Source organism: Pecten maximus, chromosome 12, assembly GCF_902652985.1.
Source record: "Pecten maximus chromosome 12, xPecMax1.1, whole genome shotgun sequence".
NCBI classification, from domain to species: domain Eukaryota; kingdom Metazoa; phylum Mollusca; class Bivalvia; order Pectinida; family Pectinidae; genus Pecten; species Pecten maximus.
The window spans coordinates 23,858,980-23,877,965 of NC_047026.1; the positions used below are offsets into that span (position 1 = coordinate 23,858,980).

Below are 18,986 nucleotides of genomic sequence, written 5' to 3' on the forward strand. Positions count from 1 at the left end.
TGATGAACGAATACACATTTACTTACCAATAACATATTAAAAGGGCGATGACTTGTGTTGTAATCATTATGTAAATGTGGATTAACTTGTGTGCCTTCTTTTTGAGGACACGAGAGTCGCTAATGTATCATTGTTCTGCATACATTGAAACAATCAATGTTTTAATTTTTCTTTACCTTTCAAAATATGGCATTGGTTTCTTGTCGACGCATTAGACAAGACCCCATTAGTAAACGCAGACGCCAAGTAATGTAAACATTGCACCGTTTAATCTTTAGAGTTATTAGTACTTATATAATTTAAGAAAAGTTACCTGTTTAAATCCTCTGTACATTATCTGCAGTTCCTTCCTGGAGAATTTTGTATTTCGGCAGAGCGTATCCAGCCCCTCCGGCTTATACCGCACCACCTGCATCTCAAGATCGTCAAACTCATGGTCTGTAAAAGAAGCCAATGCTGGTCAGATTGTGATCTATTGTAGATAATACAGTCAACAGTACCTTATACAAGTCAGTGAATTTCATTACAATGAAAATGTGGCTGATTGTACTGCCGTTTGATAACGTCATTTACAATACTTTTTGTCCAGTCGATAGTGTTGGGGTTATATGTTTACATTTGAATTACTTAAGAGCATATGAAAACCTTAACGGGATGTTATATTTAGATCAGGTCAAAGCCTATAGTTTATATTGTATGTGTATTGTATTATAAATGGTTTAATTTGTATACACTTAAGCTTCCTAAATGGACTGGAGGAGTAAGATGTACACGATCTTCGCAATTGAATTTGAACTATTCAACTCAATGGATGTGTTGTAGTTTGATACAAGACTCTGATGATGTACGCGGTTCAGTGAGGTAGTTTCTAACCAACATCTTGATGTAATCACACCAGTCCATGCTACTACCTCTGAGTAGTTCCTGTCTATAGCACTCTAACACTGAGGGAAGGAAGTTAAATGTTGGAGTTTGTTTATTCCGCTTATGGCGACTGGAATGATGCCAATATGCTCAAAATGTATATCTATAGTGTGGGAGGCGTAATTCCCATTTCGGCCAAACCGTGGAAATGACTCGTAAACATGCGTATAGATATTTTAGTAGGTACTACTAGTATGTAATTACAAGGAAACATCTATTCAGAAAGTAGCCTTAGGTGATGGCCAAAAAGAGAGATATTATTTGATCTTATGCAAATAAATTAAATATACATGTACATGCATTCAGTATGTGATATGTTATCGGTGTGTACACTGCAAATGATTTTAGAAATGAATGACTAACGGGAAAATACTTTAAAGTGAATTAAAAAGGGAATACATTAGGTTTTGGCAGTAAGTAAGATGATACTGTTCATATAATGATGATTGAATGCTGCAATACTACGCCAACGCATCATTTGTATTCTAAATCAACAGCAAGCCCCGGCAGCTTGTATGTTTGGGAATAGCGCGTGCCTTCAACTTTTGTTTTTATGACTGTAGACCATGCAGGGATATGTAATTATCTCATCGGGCGGTTCCGAGTGGTTCTGTTGGTATATCTAGCGTGTTGACATTTACCTGTGTAAACCAGGTATATAAACTCACATCGGTCGAACTATCAGTAGAGTGCAAAGAAAGCTGCATAGACAAGGTAGAAGTTACGTGTATGTACATTGTATTTACAAACAGTAAATGAAGCAGACTATATGATAAGACATCGACCCTTAACAAACGGTGTAATCTGGTAAAGTTTACAGTGTGCACATGCATATTAAATGCATAAAGTTATAATACATAGATGAATACGAGAGGTAAAGGCACATAGACCCAGACATATACAGTACTTTTTCAGAAATTATCAAAAGGCTAATATAAAAAAACTAAAAGTTAGGCGCATCAATGAAAAAGCTAAACAAAAGCCTATCTATTAACAGACATGCTGTCAAGAATATGGCCTATTCAAACAACTAAATTACCATACAGCTTGAAATGTGATGCATGCATTAGCTTATTGGGAACTGATATGTTTATATAGGTTATTAGTAGAACATCATTAAATGTACATTCGAGAGCACATACGTTTCTTATATGTAATTAAAACCAATGCAACGAAATACTGTTCGATATGACAAGCAAAACATGATTATGACATACAATGGTAACACATTCATGCGCTGTAACTTTGATATTCTAACACAAATATTATGAATTATTTTTGTATACCTTGTATGACATACAATGTTTTATGGTAACAAGGCCATGCCCTGTAACAGTTTTATATTCAAACATAAAACTAATAAATTCTGTATGTATACTTTGTATGACATACAATGTTTCTATGGTAACAATGTCATGTCCTGTAATGATTTGATATTCTAATATAAATATTATGAAAACATTATGTATATCTTGCATGGCATACACTCTTTATATGGTAACACGGCCATGCGCTGTAACTGTTAAATATTCTAACACAAATATTATAAATACTTTATTTTTACCTTGTATGACAAATACTGTTTCTATGGTAACAAGGACATGCGCTGTAATTGTTTGATATTCTAATATAATTTTTGTAAATACTTTCTGTATACCTTGTTTGTTACTACGGGTCGTAAAATTCTCATACAATGACCGTTGCATAGGCAGCCGATACTTTCTTATTTTATCTAATGGGTTATATTGTTTGATTATATATTGTTAAGACATATGATGCGTTCACTTTTCAACGTCATTGGTTGTCGATGAATAAGGTCTTCAGGCTAGCTTTTCACGTTTTCAATTAAGCAACATTTATGTGATTTATGTTCAGTAATTTAGTTTGTTTCGTCGTTAATGTTATCAGTTTTAAATACTGCTATGAATACTGAAACATTTACACTATCAGAGGGTAATAAATAATGAAATACATGAATACACTTGAAATAGTATCCGGATAAAAGACTTAGGAGTTCCGGAATATAATGATACACGTTTTCTGCTTCATCAACGACACTCGAAATTTACAAAGACATGCAAAATAGTATTTAAAAACATACTATTTTTACAATATATTTCATGCATTTGTTGTCAATTTTACGATGATTTATTTTATGACATTGTGTTCAATAGTTTTTTTGTGAAATTCCGTACTCTAGAAGACTATTCCACCAGTTGAATTTGTACACACTTATGCCGTTCTTATTTACCTCAAATAGAATAATACATACACCGTAGCAAAAGTGTAACGATGTTTTGTTCGTTATTCTCACATAATACTGACGATGCAAACATTTTATAAATGTAACGTACACTATATTTTGAAATAGTCTACAGCAATTTATGAAAAGATCATCAGGGGAAGGAGCAAAGCGATTTCCTACAAGGTTATGCAATTTCCAGAAATAAAATTGAAAGGTCATACAAATTCATTAAAAATTTGTCAAAAGGGTTGAAATATAAGAATAAAACTATTGTTCACGAATATTTTTTGCGCGTCGCTGTAGGTCTTAAAAAGTGTAATTCCGATATTGTAATTCTGAACTGTGTTATCCAGGATTCTAGGTATGACTTTCAAAGGGCCTGTTTCCAAAATGGCCCCTTCTCTGATTCAAATTTCCTGTTGGTGGTGCATTGCCCATGCCGTTGTAAAACTTTATAAAAATACGTTTTCACTGACATTATGAAATCTGGGTGTCGGAAAGGTGTAAAATTATTCTTCAGGAAAAGAAAAAAACTGTAGTTGAGCTAGATAAGAAATTATACGGGGGCAGGCTCCTATGGAGAATTAACATTACTGGAAACAGGCCCTTTTAATCAGCAGCGACCGTTGTAAACATTGATGAAAGAAGTAGGTTTAGCAAACGACTACTATATTCTTGTCGCTATGGTCACGCTTTCTGATGTCAGCGTCAAATAATATATTGATCGGCATGTCATTCTGACGTCAATTAACTTAATTTCCTTTTTGTTAGCTCTAATAGACATAACGATCAATCTATAGAGTAAAAAATGTAAGTACATATTATAGTGTGCATTGATAAATCTCGTATAAGATATACTTCATATTTATTCGCTAAAATTAATTCACAATATACTTATTTTAGACATAGGAAAAATGCGTCAATTCTAATATAGCCTCGGACAATGTCACTATATATATATTGTTACCTTTCGCCTTTTTCTGCACAAACATTGCAAACATTTCAAAGTCTGTTTAGTTTGGGAAAGATCAACCTCGTTTGTAAACAGGCATATTTTATATATCCAGGAGGAGAAGCGCAGGTTGAAAATACATCAACTACCCATCCAAAATATATGAAGAGAGCCAATTTGTCTTGCCGCTTTGAACTCTCAACATGGCAAGAGGTTTAATGGGAAACTTTTCCCAATGTGATACAACGCCATGGTTCAGTGATTGGAAACAGATGTAACCTATGTTACAGACAGTAAATTATTGGTAATGAACTGATAAATCCCCTCGCTATATGGACCCTATGATCACTTATACAGATAGTCTGTTGACTATGGTACGTACGTTCCATAGATTGCTATCGGTATGATTTGAGTGCTGGCAATGCTAATTGGAAATCAATATACATATTACATGTTTTCGTGATGAAGTTATGCCCTCGACGCCAAGTGCATTATGGTTAAAAAATAATGCCATACTACATGTCATTTGACAAAATATCTCAAAAAATAAAATTGTGGCTTAATTAAAATGTCAATCCAATATAAATGTTTAAAGTACAATTATTCATAATACTGAATTTTTTTTTACTAAAATGAAATATGAAAATGCAGCACTATATATACGTAAGTGTTTCAAACCCAAAACAAGAGTATACCAATATAAACACATATTACACCCTTATCTGTTTGGGAACAAGTGTACTGAAAAGTTGTAGAGGGCTGCCAGTTTTACAACACTTTCTTTGCGACCTTATGCCAAGTAGGTCATGTTGATATCCAGTGCTATCGGTAAAATATAAATATACAAAATCAGAGTGATGTGTAATAATGTATTTTGTTTTTAGAAAGATGTTACCTAGTTACATTCCGCTGTAAGCCCTACCTGCACCCGATTGACCTTTGCACGATTAAATCAAGTTAAATATGCTAGGCCAAAATGCTAAATGCGGCCAAAATAACATGTGGTTTCCATCAGATATTCTAGGTTGGCCGGTGTATTATAATTATGTTTTATAGAATTTGATGATTGTTCAGGCTCCAATATGTTACTCCATTGAAGCAGAGATCATGTCAATTAAGCTGTGTATGAGTTTTGAAGCATTGAAATTTAGATACAAATCTATCGTTTTCGACAAGAATATCTGAACGTTGTACATCTGTAGTTTTAACACTTTATAATACTGCAAAATATCAGTGACATCACAATACAGCCATAATTGTGTATTGTTAAATTAATTCGATCAGGCAGTTGGGGGGTATTGTGGTTCCCATCGATAAATGATTAGTATAACATGTACATTTTGTATGAATACCTTATCTTAGAATCACACATTTATCTATATTTAAAACTATCTAAACACATTTCTGCAAAACTGTGTTTTGACACATTGAGGTCAGTTATTGTGAGCTACACTGGTCGTTAATTGAAAGCTGAGTGCAAACATAAACATATCTGTAGTGCGAAAATGGATATTATCATCGATATTAACAGAACAAATTGATTTGGCGGGCAACTAGAAGTAAGAAGAATCATACCGAAATATTTAGAAATACTGTAGATGGCACAACGCCCTGTGGACGTCTTTCACAAAACGTCGTTCGTCATCTCTAGCTATGTTCAATACCGTATATCGGTCACTATTGACTTGATACAGTATGTTTCAAAAAGCTATTTGTATAAATATTTCCATTGACCCGTCAATATTTTCTATATTTATGTTGTTTTCTTAAAAAGGCCTATGGGTTGTCCAACTATCCATATACACCATCTTCATGACTGCGACCATATTACTGTGCAATGAAACCAAAACCACATTTGAATTAGCGGAAGGTATCATCCTTGTACCATAAAGAAAGATATTCTCAATATTTTCCTGTTTTTAAAGAAGAAGAAAACATCAATTGACTAACAAAAAAGATATTATTAAGGTGAATTAAATTTCGCTTCGTTGGTTTGTTTATGGTATTATGGCATTATTACAATTGCGATTTATTTCGTATCTCGTACAATAATAAGACCATAATTCAAAAATATATGTTTTGTTTTATGGTCGTTATCATGAGTGGCTCGCCTCAGGGACATTATTCTAAAATGTAACAATTGCTTTGGAGACCGTATCACTAATATAGTTTGCAGTGTGGTCACGCTCTTAACCTTCAATTGCCCTCAGTACAGACCAATAGTCTTATCATGCATTTAGATCCCAAGGGAAAATAAGGTATTCATACCTTAGTATGTGACAGTAAAGTTCCTTCCAATAAATGTAAATATGGATCAAAATAGCAAACTACACCCAAGCTGTTTATAACACTTAAAAAAAAATACAAAAACAAAAGTTTATCATGATGTAGTCAATAATGCCACCAAAGTCATCACCATCTTTAACATGATACAGTGGCAATAATCTGGCATAAAATGGAATTAAACAATTTGCATTTGAACCCTTGTCGAGTATTCACAGGGTATTAGTAAAAAAATGTAACGGCATTGTAATGGATTAGAGTTATCACGTAGACTTCAAAACAAACCGATAACCTCTACATTAGCTTCCAAAAGGGCCTTTAATGACACTTTGTTTTATAAAGATATCGCTGTATTGAGAAACTAAGGCGTCACACTAACCACGATAGCAAAACATATATCATCCTCGATACTCGATTTAGATTTATGCTACGAGACAGCATTAATGAACTTGTCGCATGAACAGCCTTGTCAAGGAAGATATTTATTGCTTTTACAATTGTTCCAATTGACTATGCCCTCCATACAACGTAGTTCAATTTCTGTTACCAGGCAATTACTTCAAACACATGACTCTATTGTTGCTGCTGTTGGTAGACATACGCATGACATTGTTCGGTGAAATGTTTTTTTCATCTTTAGGTAAGATAAATAAAATTACTGGATAGTGTTATCCGATCGATCCCTTGCATAGCGTTAAACTGTTAAAAAGTGCATTAAAAACAAAAGATTTTGGATTTTGGATATATCTAAAGTAGGTTCCAAATACAGTATGTTTACGTGGCGTTACGAAATGGTCGTCTCTTCGTAAACTTCTTAGTAGTAAGACTGGTTTTATAAAATACTGATCTTCCCTGTCTCAATATACAATTTGTCATGAGTAAGTTGCTTTGTTGTTTCAATTATCAGTTGGAAATTAATTTACGCTAGCAAATATCAATAAACGTCCTCAATCTGTTGGAATAGTCTCTTAATCACCTATCTAATTAGTGTTACACGGCGGCCAACGCATTCAGTTAGAACAAGCAGGCTAATTAAATATTAGTATTCTATGTACAATGACAAAGCATTGTTCCATGTCAATAATTACACACTCCAGATGGAGGTAGTTAAAATATATCAATACCAAACTTCACTGTTATGTGAATGCCTTTTAGGAACATGATAACGCTGTACTCAGTATTGTTTTTCTACTTTCCTATTATCGTTTACTATTACCGAGACAAAAAACAACACATGAAAACTATTACAATAAGTTTTATGATGTTTACTTTTAGTCTTTAGTTTCTGTTTTGGTATATGTATTGAGTGATGGCCTTTGGCATATTTTCATCCATTATATCTTTTAAAAACATACTGAAACTTTATATCCAGAATAATCTAATGACGACACCAGGTGCAACTTTTTTTTTAAATTTTAGGTTTCATCAAGGAATGTATTTGCAATATATACACCAGCCTAATGTATTGTCACTAAAACAGGTTAAATTGAGTAAATACAATTTAACATTTCCGACGGCAGGATTATCAGGTGGATGTCTGTCGTTTTGTATAAGTATATCCTAATAAAAAACTACATTTTTTTTAAGAAATGCAGTATAACATTCACTGAATTAAAGGAAATATAAGCAACGCAAAAATCGCGAAAATAAAAGATTTTCATGAACAGAACCATAGCCAGGCATTTTCACAACCTGAAAATTGAGATCCTTTGATAAGATATTAACGTTATGTTGTCCTTTAAAAGTCAACGGAATACGATATTGCCGTAAGCAAACTATTTTTACATCAAATTGATAATTTAGATTTCAAGCGCAGTGAATATATTATTTCTCTTTTATTGATGCCATATGTGTTTTGATCATACAAGCGATTTTGTTTACAATAATAGATACAGGCTCTTCAGTGATCAAACAATTTGTGACACAGCGCAACGTTGAAATCTGTGACGACAAAGGTGGCTTCTATTATTACCCTTCAATAAATTATGGTCCAGTAATTATCCCAAGTATTGGTAAATATAGATAACAACACATGATTGATTTTGCAGGTGGTTAGAACCTCAAAGCATATTGTCAATTTGCAGGAATCGATATTTGTACATCACAACAGCGAATGTCAGTTACACCACAGTTAATATACGTGGGGTTTGCGTCAGGGTTACAGGGAAGCGGGAGAAGTACAACACAAACGCATACAGACAGATACAGCCAGACTGTATTTTACACAAACAATTACCACAACACTGCGTGTTACCTATATCGAGAACCTTGTCATAGATAGCTCCCATTTTGTCTCGGCAAGACGTTCAAATGAGAAACACAATGCTAGAAGCAGATTACTTCCTGTTCCACACAGCTGTGGTAAACATAGCTAATGTCCAAAGTTTGTTCATGTATGAAGTTGTTTCCGGATTGATTAATTTAGTCTCTATATCTAGTCAATCGGAGGTGAGGCCTTGTCAAAAAAATGTACTAAACCCCTACATTGTGGTCGTACCAAACCTATTCCATGGTGTTATGGAATGACAGTTTCTTTGAGCTGCATTTAAATCACCAGCGAAAACTAACAGCAAATGTAACTTAATTAGAAACGAAAATCACAAATGCAAAGAACCAATTATACATGCTGAATAATTTATGCTCTTATTCTGTTCGTAATAATATCATCATCAGGGCTGTGACACTTCCCGATTCATCGATACAGCCGCCCGTGCGCTGGTGTACATCCGAGCTATATGTAGTCCAATGTTATAGATAGGAACTGTTTTCTCAGTAAGCACACTTGGTCGACACTAGCCTCGATGCTTGGTCCAGCAGAGATTGTCCTATGTAAAAATCGATGGTAGAAATATTATCTGGATTTTCTTCGTCACAAATCTAAAGACTGGAATCAATCACAAATAGATGCTTTTCCGATACTAGGGTCGTCTTTAAAACACGAAAAATCAATCAAATTCTCCGATAAAGCAGCAACAAGTCCTGAAGCAACGTAATCCAGTCAGTCCAATCTCAGCACAGGAAGGAGAAAATGGAGGAGATGGATGAAAGCTGTACAGTCTTCATGAAATTTTGAAAACATGTTTACAAACGAGTTATTTACATCTACAGTGTACAGGGCTCCACGGCCACGGCTATCTGTTCGACAGGAAAGACACTCAACTGAGGTTGTATCATCTGGAAGATCAACGCGTTGATACATGAAAGAAAACAGTAAAGATTGTATAATGAAACTACCATATCCCACTGACAGCGTATGTTAACAGCTTAGGATTTCAAAAATAGCCACATGGACTATCAGCAGCCGCAAGTCATTACAAACGGTTTACCAGGTATGCATGGCAACCATTGCGCGACCAATATCAGCACAAATTGTCTAGTTAAGAAAAACCATCAAATCTCTATTTGTCCATAAAAAAACCTTCACGAGCCAAACAACCCATACAAACTAATGCGTTAGAACTAAACACTTTCTCGCAAAGTCATATCTACATACACCTTCATAATTATCGCACTGATTATAGGCTGCGATGTCTGTTAGTCTGTAGCTGGCGTATTAGCTGTACCCAGGAAGGACCGGGTACCCGGTGCTGCTGATTATTAATTCCACTTGTCCTCTGAAAATTTCAGTATTACACACATTGAATATTTAAAGAGTCTCAAATTATAATGTTTATGATAATTATCCTCGATCATGGTGTCGCCGCCGTGGATGGATTCTCGGTGACAGAACCTGATGAATGGCATTCACAGAAGGCGAGGTACAGTGCTCCACAATCGATACCGTTCACTGTGGTGCCGAGCATGGGGAAAAGGGGACACACATACATATACAGTCATATTATGACATAGCTCTCAACGTCAAGAAAGACATACATGAACGTGTGGAGGGCTATTCTCGACTGTCACCATAACTATATGCTGCGAAGCCGTTTGGTGCGTCGTATTTAACATGGCAGCATTTTTATTTTGAGCAACACTTCTCTTTTAAATCGAATACCGGACCGAATTTGATTCGTGTGTTGTTTGCGACTTTGATTAACGCTGATCTATACTATGGACGACACAAACATCAAGGGATATTAGACTGGTAAATCACATTTGCGGTCTGACGTATATCAATTAGTTCCTAAACGGCGGCTGTTATGACGAAGACAATGAGTATCAGATAAGAAAGTCTGAAGTAGGAGCAAGTATGGAGATAAACCGTAGAACAAATTCTCTAAACGTGATTTACACCAATATAGGGAACATTTGATAGGAACGTTGCGTGCCATGCATAGCAACGGCATAATTGTGTAGGTTGCTATGGTATTGTGATTGTAAGGCCTCGTTCTGATTTTGTATCGAACAGTTAATATTATGTATATCCGTCTGGGTATATCTAATGTTAATTATTTGTTTGTATGTAAAACACAGTGTCCTTGATATTTCAATCACTGCCATCATGTAACACCAACCCACGCAATTTACATTTACTTTATTAGGGATTACAAACAAGTTAAAATTAACATTGATACTAATATAACGGTCATTCTATGTCATGTATGTCATTAATGCAACAACATATTAAATCGTGTACAAATACACTTCACGCTAATCTGCTCGCAACACCAATGAACACACGAATAACATATGAAGAGTCATGATTTTGACACGGACGCTTAATGTCTATCCCAGTCACTTTATACTGACAAGGAGCCAAGCATTCCCTTCCAAAAATGCTTTCAATTCTGATCACCAAGTAGTGAAAAAAGAAGTTTTCAAATCGCAAGATAGTGGTAGGCAAATTTCTGTCAAATATCAGAACCTATTTAACCCAATCTATAAGGAAAAACGTTTGCAATAAAGAGTTGTTCCGGTTACAGTTTATTGAATGTGAAGATGTGAAGCAAAAGCTTGTTGACAGGCTAATTTGTTTGAGCAAACGTGTGTTAAACGCACGTACTTGACTACCAATAATTGCACGAAGTTCAACACAGGAATATCAACCACATTGCCACATCTCTGTAGACCTAACATTGATTTTTCACCATGAGATTTTCGTATGTAACACATATAGCTTCCTTAATCTAACGCTGAAGCAGTGGCGTGCATTTATCAAGCTTGCTCAGCTGGAACGTGGCATCGGCCATGATGAGATTTAACTCCCAAAAATGTTGCCTTGAACATCACAAATTGTACAGAATCTAGCTTTATTTTCACTAAGGAAAAATTATCATTGTAAAAGATTTATGAGAGGTCATAAAGGCCATGTTTTATTGAATGACGACTGTACGAGACATTGATTTAATAAAAATGAAGAAATCGGCGGCTAACCGGAAACAGCAATGTGCATTTTTGTTTTGTATTTTGGTGTTGTTTTCTTTACAATTGTACACACATGATTCTTCCAATTCTGTATCACATTCGTTGTGCATCACAACGATGAACTACATAACAGTAGTCTGATGAGGCCACAGAAAGGGTTAAGAAAATCGATTAAGCGTTTCAATATCAATACCGACTGACACATTTCAAACAAATTCAGAACATAATGTGCGTAATTTCAGTAGTTGAATAGTTTATGAGTTCCTTGATAAGAACATTTGTTAAAAATTATGTATTAATCACTCTACAGTGCCCATATGAAGAAATCTAATTAAAAGAACCACCATTGCAAGGTATTATCTGAAAAAAGTGTTGTATGGAGACTGAAAGGCGTGTAAAACTCCATTACATTTAAATAGCAAAAGATCAATAAGAAATAAACATTGTTTCCATTTAAAAGGCATTGCCCTGTCCATTGACTTGTTAAACTTTATTTGTTTCTGATGACATTTAACCAAGAATCAACCGCATCACCCCGATTTGTTTCGTGTTCTACACCTGTACTAATAGTCTAGTTCTATATTATATTGTCTCATGTTCTACACCTGTACTAATAGTCTGGTTCCTGATTCTATTGTCTCGAGTTCTATACCTGTACTGATAGTCTGGTTCCTGATACTATTGTCTCGAGTTCTTCACCTGTACTAATAGTCTGGTTCCTGATTTTATTGTCTCAAGTTCTTCACCTGTACTAATAGTCTGGTTCCTGATTCTATTGTCTCGAGTTCTTCACCTGTACTAATAGTCTGGTTCCTGATTCTATTGTCTCGAGTTCTTCACCTGTACTAATAGTCTGGTTCCAGATTAAAATGTCTCATGTTATACACCTGTACTAATAGTCTAGTTCCAGATTATATTGTCTCGTGTTCTACACCTTTTATAGTAGCCTAGTTCCTGATTCTTTTATCTAAGGTTATATACATGTTATAGTTGTCAGGTTTCAGATTCTATTTTCTAAGGGTCTACACATTTATAGTAGTCTGGTTCCAGATTCTACTGTCTAAGTTTGTATACCTGAAATCGTGGTCTGGTTCTGGATTCTATTGTCGAATTGTCATATTTTAAAAGAAAACGATATTTAGTCATTGCTCATTGAGATCAAATACAATGTATATTCAAACAAACGACGCATGAAGTATGTACATAGGCCATTCGGGAAAGAAATCATCTATTCACATGGATATAATGTTTCCATGTATGCTTTCATGTAATTTGAGGGGTGGCATATTAAGGAAATACATGTACAGTGGATTTATATGATAGATAGGAAATTCTGCAACATTTTACATTGTGAATTCAGGTTGATTATCAATATTTCATTGTTTATAAAACGTATATCAGCCAACAGAACCGTAGTATGATGCATTGTTGGCCAACTATTATCATTCTCAAGGTGCAGGGTTTATTGTTATTTCTACCACAATACCCTGTGTTATTCAACTCTCAGGCCATCAGTTAATCACCGCAGCTGTTGATTAACAATCTGTTTATACCACACGTGGTATAAACTCTGTACGCATTTCGATTGGCTAACACGGTGAACTTTGACCCAAGCTGCAATTGTTATTGACGTCATCAATAATCTAATGACGTCACGTCACCGGGTCCCGGACGTCACCGGTACACTTTATTTGCATACGCGAAATTATACTTGGCCACGTCTCCCTTTGATTCAAGCCGATATTATTGTGGTAGAAACAGGTCACACGACTCGAAATTGTTGGATATGGAATTTATTTCACACTCGTAAGTTATCTTTTAAAAGTGGCAAAAAACACTCGCTAAAGCTCGTATCTTTTGTAACTTTAAAAAAATAACTTACTCGTGTGAAATAAATTCCATATCCAACAACCACTCGTTGTGTAACCTCTATATATCCGATACTTACACACATATACATACATATATGTTAAAATATTATGGTTAGTTTTACATTCGCACAATGTGAAAGCAAAACTTTCAAATTACATATTTCGAAATTCAAAATAAATCCTGAATATTGAAAAGAAGAGAAAACAATTTTGCAAACCAATGTATACAATTAAGCCAGGAATAGTAATCAATAGACAGTGGAACTGAATCTAGCAGGTTTTCATATGTTTATAAATGTATACCTTTGTCGAGTATCTTCCTTCAAAGAACAATATATATAAGGATACCTGAAACATATGGCAGAAACGGACAGTCGTGATATGTAACCTTAATGTCATAGTTATGTCTCACGGACTGAGTGTTGCCTCAGTTCAAACACCAACTTGTCTATATAGAGGTATCGTTGTTTACAGCAATTTTGAGGTATTAATTTAGATTCAGTTGTCCAGTTGGAGTAAGTGGTAAACATTCCATGTTAAGTTATATTTGCTGTTAATAATTGCAATTCCTCAAATACAAAACCGGGGTACTGGCAAAGAAATCACATAAAATACTTTAGGGCGTAAAACGAAAATGCGGACTTTATTTTTTAAATAAGTGATTAAATTATCCCCAAAGGACCGTTATTGCAAGCAAACAACATTCCCACATCAACCAGCATGTACTCAGCAGTCGGCGAGGCCTCACGAATAAATAGTACCCACCTGTCCAGCTTACATATTAACGAACGCTTGGTGATTAAGAATAAGCGTACATGTATATGGGTTTGCGATTCAATTTCAACAGCACCTGATATTAATAAGATACTTCTGTAAGTAACGCATCATACGACATTTTTCAGAATTTTTGAATAGAAATATATATCTAAAAATATAACCCTTTTAAAAATTATACGTATAATGAAGCGATACAAATATATAATTAAGAATATTGATTTACCAATTCTTGTGTATTTGTATCTGAAATATCATCTACGTCACATTTAACTTATTAATAAGCGACATCCATGATATGAATCTGTCAATACTAACTATATATATCACTTTACAATAGGTCTAAATCACCATAACGTGTTAGACTCGACATCAGTGGGAATCTTAAACAGAATACATTACAACCGGAATATATCTAAGTAATACATGTATGTATATATATATTACATTAACTCAATGGTCTGTAGCTTGGTGATGTTATCAAACATCACAACAGATGGTGCCTACATTGTAGCAAACTTTATTGTTAACAACTGTTAATATACTCATTTATATAAGTACAGAACAGTTGAAGACTGGTATTGATTGATTGTCGATTGTCACACTAGAAATTAGTCTCCATTATGCATACATTGTACATACATATAGTGCGCGTGTATAGCGGCGTAGCGATTTGTATATAACTCATTGACACGGGCAAATATTCTGTGTTTAGCTAAACGTTTGGTGAAGGTCATTAATACAGAGAAGGAATAGCATTGAACTACCAATTTGAAAGCACTACATTATATTGCAATCAACGAACTTGATATTTCAACCGGGCGGTTTGTCAACACATTTGGGAGTCACAATCAACTTCATCAATATTGGCTAGACATAAAAGAACCAAAGCATTGTTTTGACTTAACAGATATCAATATTACACACAGACCATGTAACTAGACTAAATAACGCATATTATACAAAATTTCAGAAGCCACATGTAAGATATTCCCATGGAGACCATTAGTGTACTCTATTACGCATATGTGAAATGATCTATCATACCATACAAAACACGTCATAGAACTTCCTAGGGAGCTACTCGTCCCACATGTACTCGTTTAGATATAGGTTACTTGACCTCCGACATCGATCAAGATTTTAAGACCTCATCATGACTTTAGAGATATACAGTGCCCAACGAAAGACCGTCTAGGGACACAGGGAGCCACGTCCATTGTATACATTTGGTAGCAAATGTCAGTTAAGCAAAGATATTGCGTGTCAAAGACTAAAGAATAGTAAGAAAGCAGTCACGAATAATTATTCTGAAGTGGTGGGCTCAGCGGTCAACCATAGACATTACATTGAACGGATACAAACTTGGTAACGTCAACTTCATTTACAGTAAAACTATTTGAATTCTTCATTTCCTAAAAAAGATGTTTAGAATTGCATTTCCCTAGAGCTGCATTGTCGTTTTAAATGACAAGCGAATTACTATTAATGGAAAGTGAACTGAAAGAATCGTTCGTCCCCTTGAGGGTGATATAGGAGATATATACTCGAGAATGGATATTCTTTGGTTGAGAAAAATAGTGGTTTGTCGAACGGTTATTACAACCCTAGGATATCCTCCTGTTTTAAACAAATGGAATTCGCATATGAAAACCCCTAGGATATCCTCATGTATCAAACCAAAGGAATTCCCCAATTACAACCCTAGGCTATCTTCCTGTATTAAACCAAGGGAAACTCCAATTACACCTCTAGGATATCCTGTAATAAACAAAGGGAAACCCCAATTACAACCCTAGGATATCCTCCTGTAATAAACCAAGGGAATCCCCTTATCACAACCCTAGGGTTTCTCTTGTATCAAACCAAGGGAAATCCCAATAACAACCATAGGATGTCCTCTTGTATTAAACCAAGGGAAACCCCGAATACAACCCTAGGATATCCTCTTGTATTAAACCAAGGGAATTTCCTAAACACAACCCTAGGATATCCCCCTGAATTAAACGAAGGGAATCCCCAATCACAACCCTAGGGTTCCTCCTGTATCAAACCAAAGGAATTCCCCAATTACAACCCTAGGATATCCTCCTGTATTAAACCAAGGGAATTTCCTAATCACAACCCTAGGATATCCCCCTGAATTAAACCAAGGGAATCCCCAATCACAACCCTAGGATATCATCCTGTATTAAACCAAGGGAAATCCTAATCACAACCCTAGGATATCCTCCTGTATCAAACCAAAGGAATTCCCCAATTACAACCCTAGGATATCCTCCTGTATTAAACCAAGGGAATTTCCTAATCACAACCCTAGGATATCCCCCTGAATTAAACCAAGGGAATCCCCAATCACAACCCTAGGGTTCCTCCTGTATCAAACCAAGGAATCTCTCTATCATAACTATGGTATATCCTCTGTATTAAACCAAGAGATCCCCCTATCACAACCCTAGGCTATCCTCCTGTATCAAACCAAGGGATCCCCCTATCACAACCCTAGGCTATCCTCCTGTATTAAACAAAGGGATCCCCCTATCACAACCCTAGGGTTCCTCCTGTATTAAACCAAGAGATCCCCCTATCACAACCCTAGGCTATCCTCCTGTATCAAACCAAGGGATCCCCTATCACAACCCTAGGATATCCTCCTGTATTAAACAAAGGGATCCCCCTATCACAACCCTAGGGTTCCTCCTGTATTAAACCAAGAGATCCCCCTATCACAACCCTAGGCTATCCTCCTGTATTAAACAAAGGGATCCCCCTATCACAACCCTAGGGTTCCTCCTGTATTAAACCAAGAGATCCCCCTATCACAACCCTAGGCTATCCTCCTGTATCAAACCAAGGGATCCCCTATCACAACCCTAGGGTTCCTCCTGTATTAAACCAAGGGATCCCCCTATCACAACCCTAGGCTATCCTGTATTTAACCAAGGGATCCCCCTATCACAACCCTAGGATATCCTCCTGTATTAAACCAAGGGAAACCCTAATTACAACCCTGGGCTATCTTCCTGTATTAAACCAAGGGATTTCCCATCACAACCCTAGGATATCTTCCTCATTAAGCCTATGGAATATTCTCATCACAACTCTAGGATACCCTCCTGTATTAAACTAAGGGATCCCCCTATCACAACCCTAGGATATCACCCTCAATAAACCAAGGGAATATCGCAACCCAAAGTAATTAATTATTATTTTTCTTTTGTACTGTTTGCCCTCTTACCGTTGCATTTCTGACATTTCCTCAAATCAAGCCATTGTTGACGTGACGTCATTGCATTGTTATCTGACGTAAAACTTCCATTGGTGATTTCATCATTGTAAGCTGATACAATATATATTGTGGTTATGCCGAAGAAAGCAAAGACATTTTAATATTATGAGGAACTGCTATTGTTCGTTATAGGGACATTTTATTGCGTTTTCATATTTGCAATAATGATGGTACTTACTGTTGGGTATGATTTATATATCACTGGCATGGCAGACTATTTCTGTATATTAATTCCTGTTATAAAAATAGAAGTATGCCATCGCTCTCATATAAAATAGTCGATTTTGAATACGAATATTTATGTATAAATATTCATCGTCAATTACAAGAAAATTACCTTAAGCATAAGCAGAGGTCTTCAACATTTCTACTCATGACTTGCAATGCAATAAACAAAGAACCATGATCCAATGCAAAAATAATAAATATTCCAATACCTATTTACTTAATGTTCGCCATCAATATTTTAAGTGTTGTCGTTTATGAGAAGACAGAAAATCGGTTATATAAAGTGTAATGGATTTTAAAGAAACGTGTACTATACTGAAACAAGATAATAATCGGCCCGAACTTTGGTATACTTGTAGTTCAAAGGAATGAAATTACGGACTAGAAATTCTTTGCGTGATAGTTGACTATGTAGTGTTATACTTCAGGGATCAATGGCATAAAGGGTGAAGAGGAGAGAACAGATCAAGAGCATGCAAAAGAAGCACTGCAAAACTATACTAAAGTACTTTATACTAGTGTAAATGTGTATTGGGAAATCGAGAGAAGATGCAATATCGTAAGCCTTAGCTGTAGTTGTTGTCAACGTGGCATTTTTAATGACATCAAAAGTGGTATCTAACAAGATATGAAGATATTGATTCGTGACCAATTAGAATTGAAATATCTCAAAATATCTTTATTTAACAATAGTTGAGAAGTTACATCAACCCATATCACTCAGATTTGTTGGCTCGGATAAAAACAAAAGGGTTTAAATGTAAGTTTTGCATTGATGTTCAGGAAAAAATATTCTCCTTTGTTAAATTGCTCTATTGTTTATCATGACGTTGATTGGAACTTATGGAGACATATTACTAAACCGACAGGTTCTCGTAAAATTAATGCAGTGTATGACCGAGTTTGTTAAACAGAGGATTACACGCTGGTTAATATCAATACAATTTTCGAGATTAGACATACTCATCCAGTTTTGGAATGTTGCTACCTGAGCTTGCTGTAAATCCAAAACAATAGAATCATTGGTGTCGTTAGTGGCGGGAAGGAGAAATCAAACGGTTGGAGAACTCAGTGTCATTGCATTCAATTCGATTATAAGTCAATGGCATCAAA

At 35.4% G+C, this 18,986-nt stretch overlaps 1 protein-coding gene across 14 annotated transcripts in view; it reads right to left on the reverse strand.

Annotated features, from left to right (window-relative positions):
- The window catches only part of LOC117339993 (Kv channel-interacting protein 4-like), a 420,070-nt gene that overhangs the window by 20,072 nt on the left and 381,012 nt on the right, over positions 1-18,986 (reverse strand). For 13 of the 14 annotated variants that reach the window (XM_033901720.1, XM_033901721.1, XM_033901727.1 and 10 more), the window contains one exon: positions 314-438. In XM_033901720.1, coding sequence (XP_033757611.1) covers positions 314-438 — 125 coding nt within the window. Of the gene's footprint in view, positions 1-313; positions 439-8,658; positions 10,052-18,986 lie in introns of those variants that run through there. The other variant, XM_033901732.1, reaches the window with a different exon arrangement.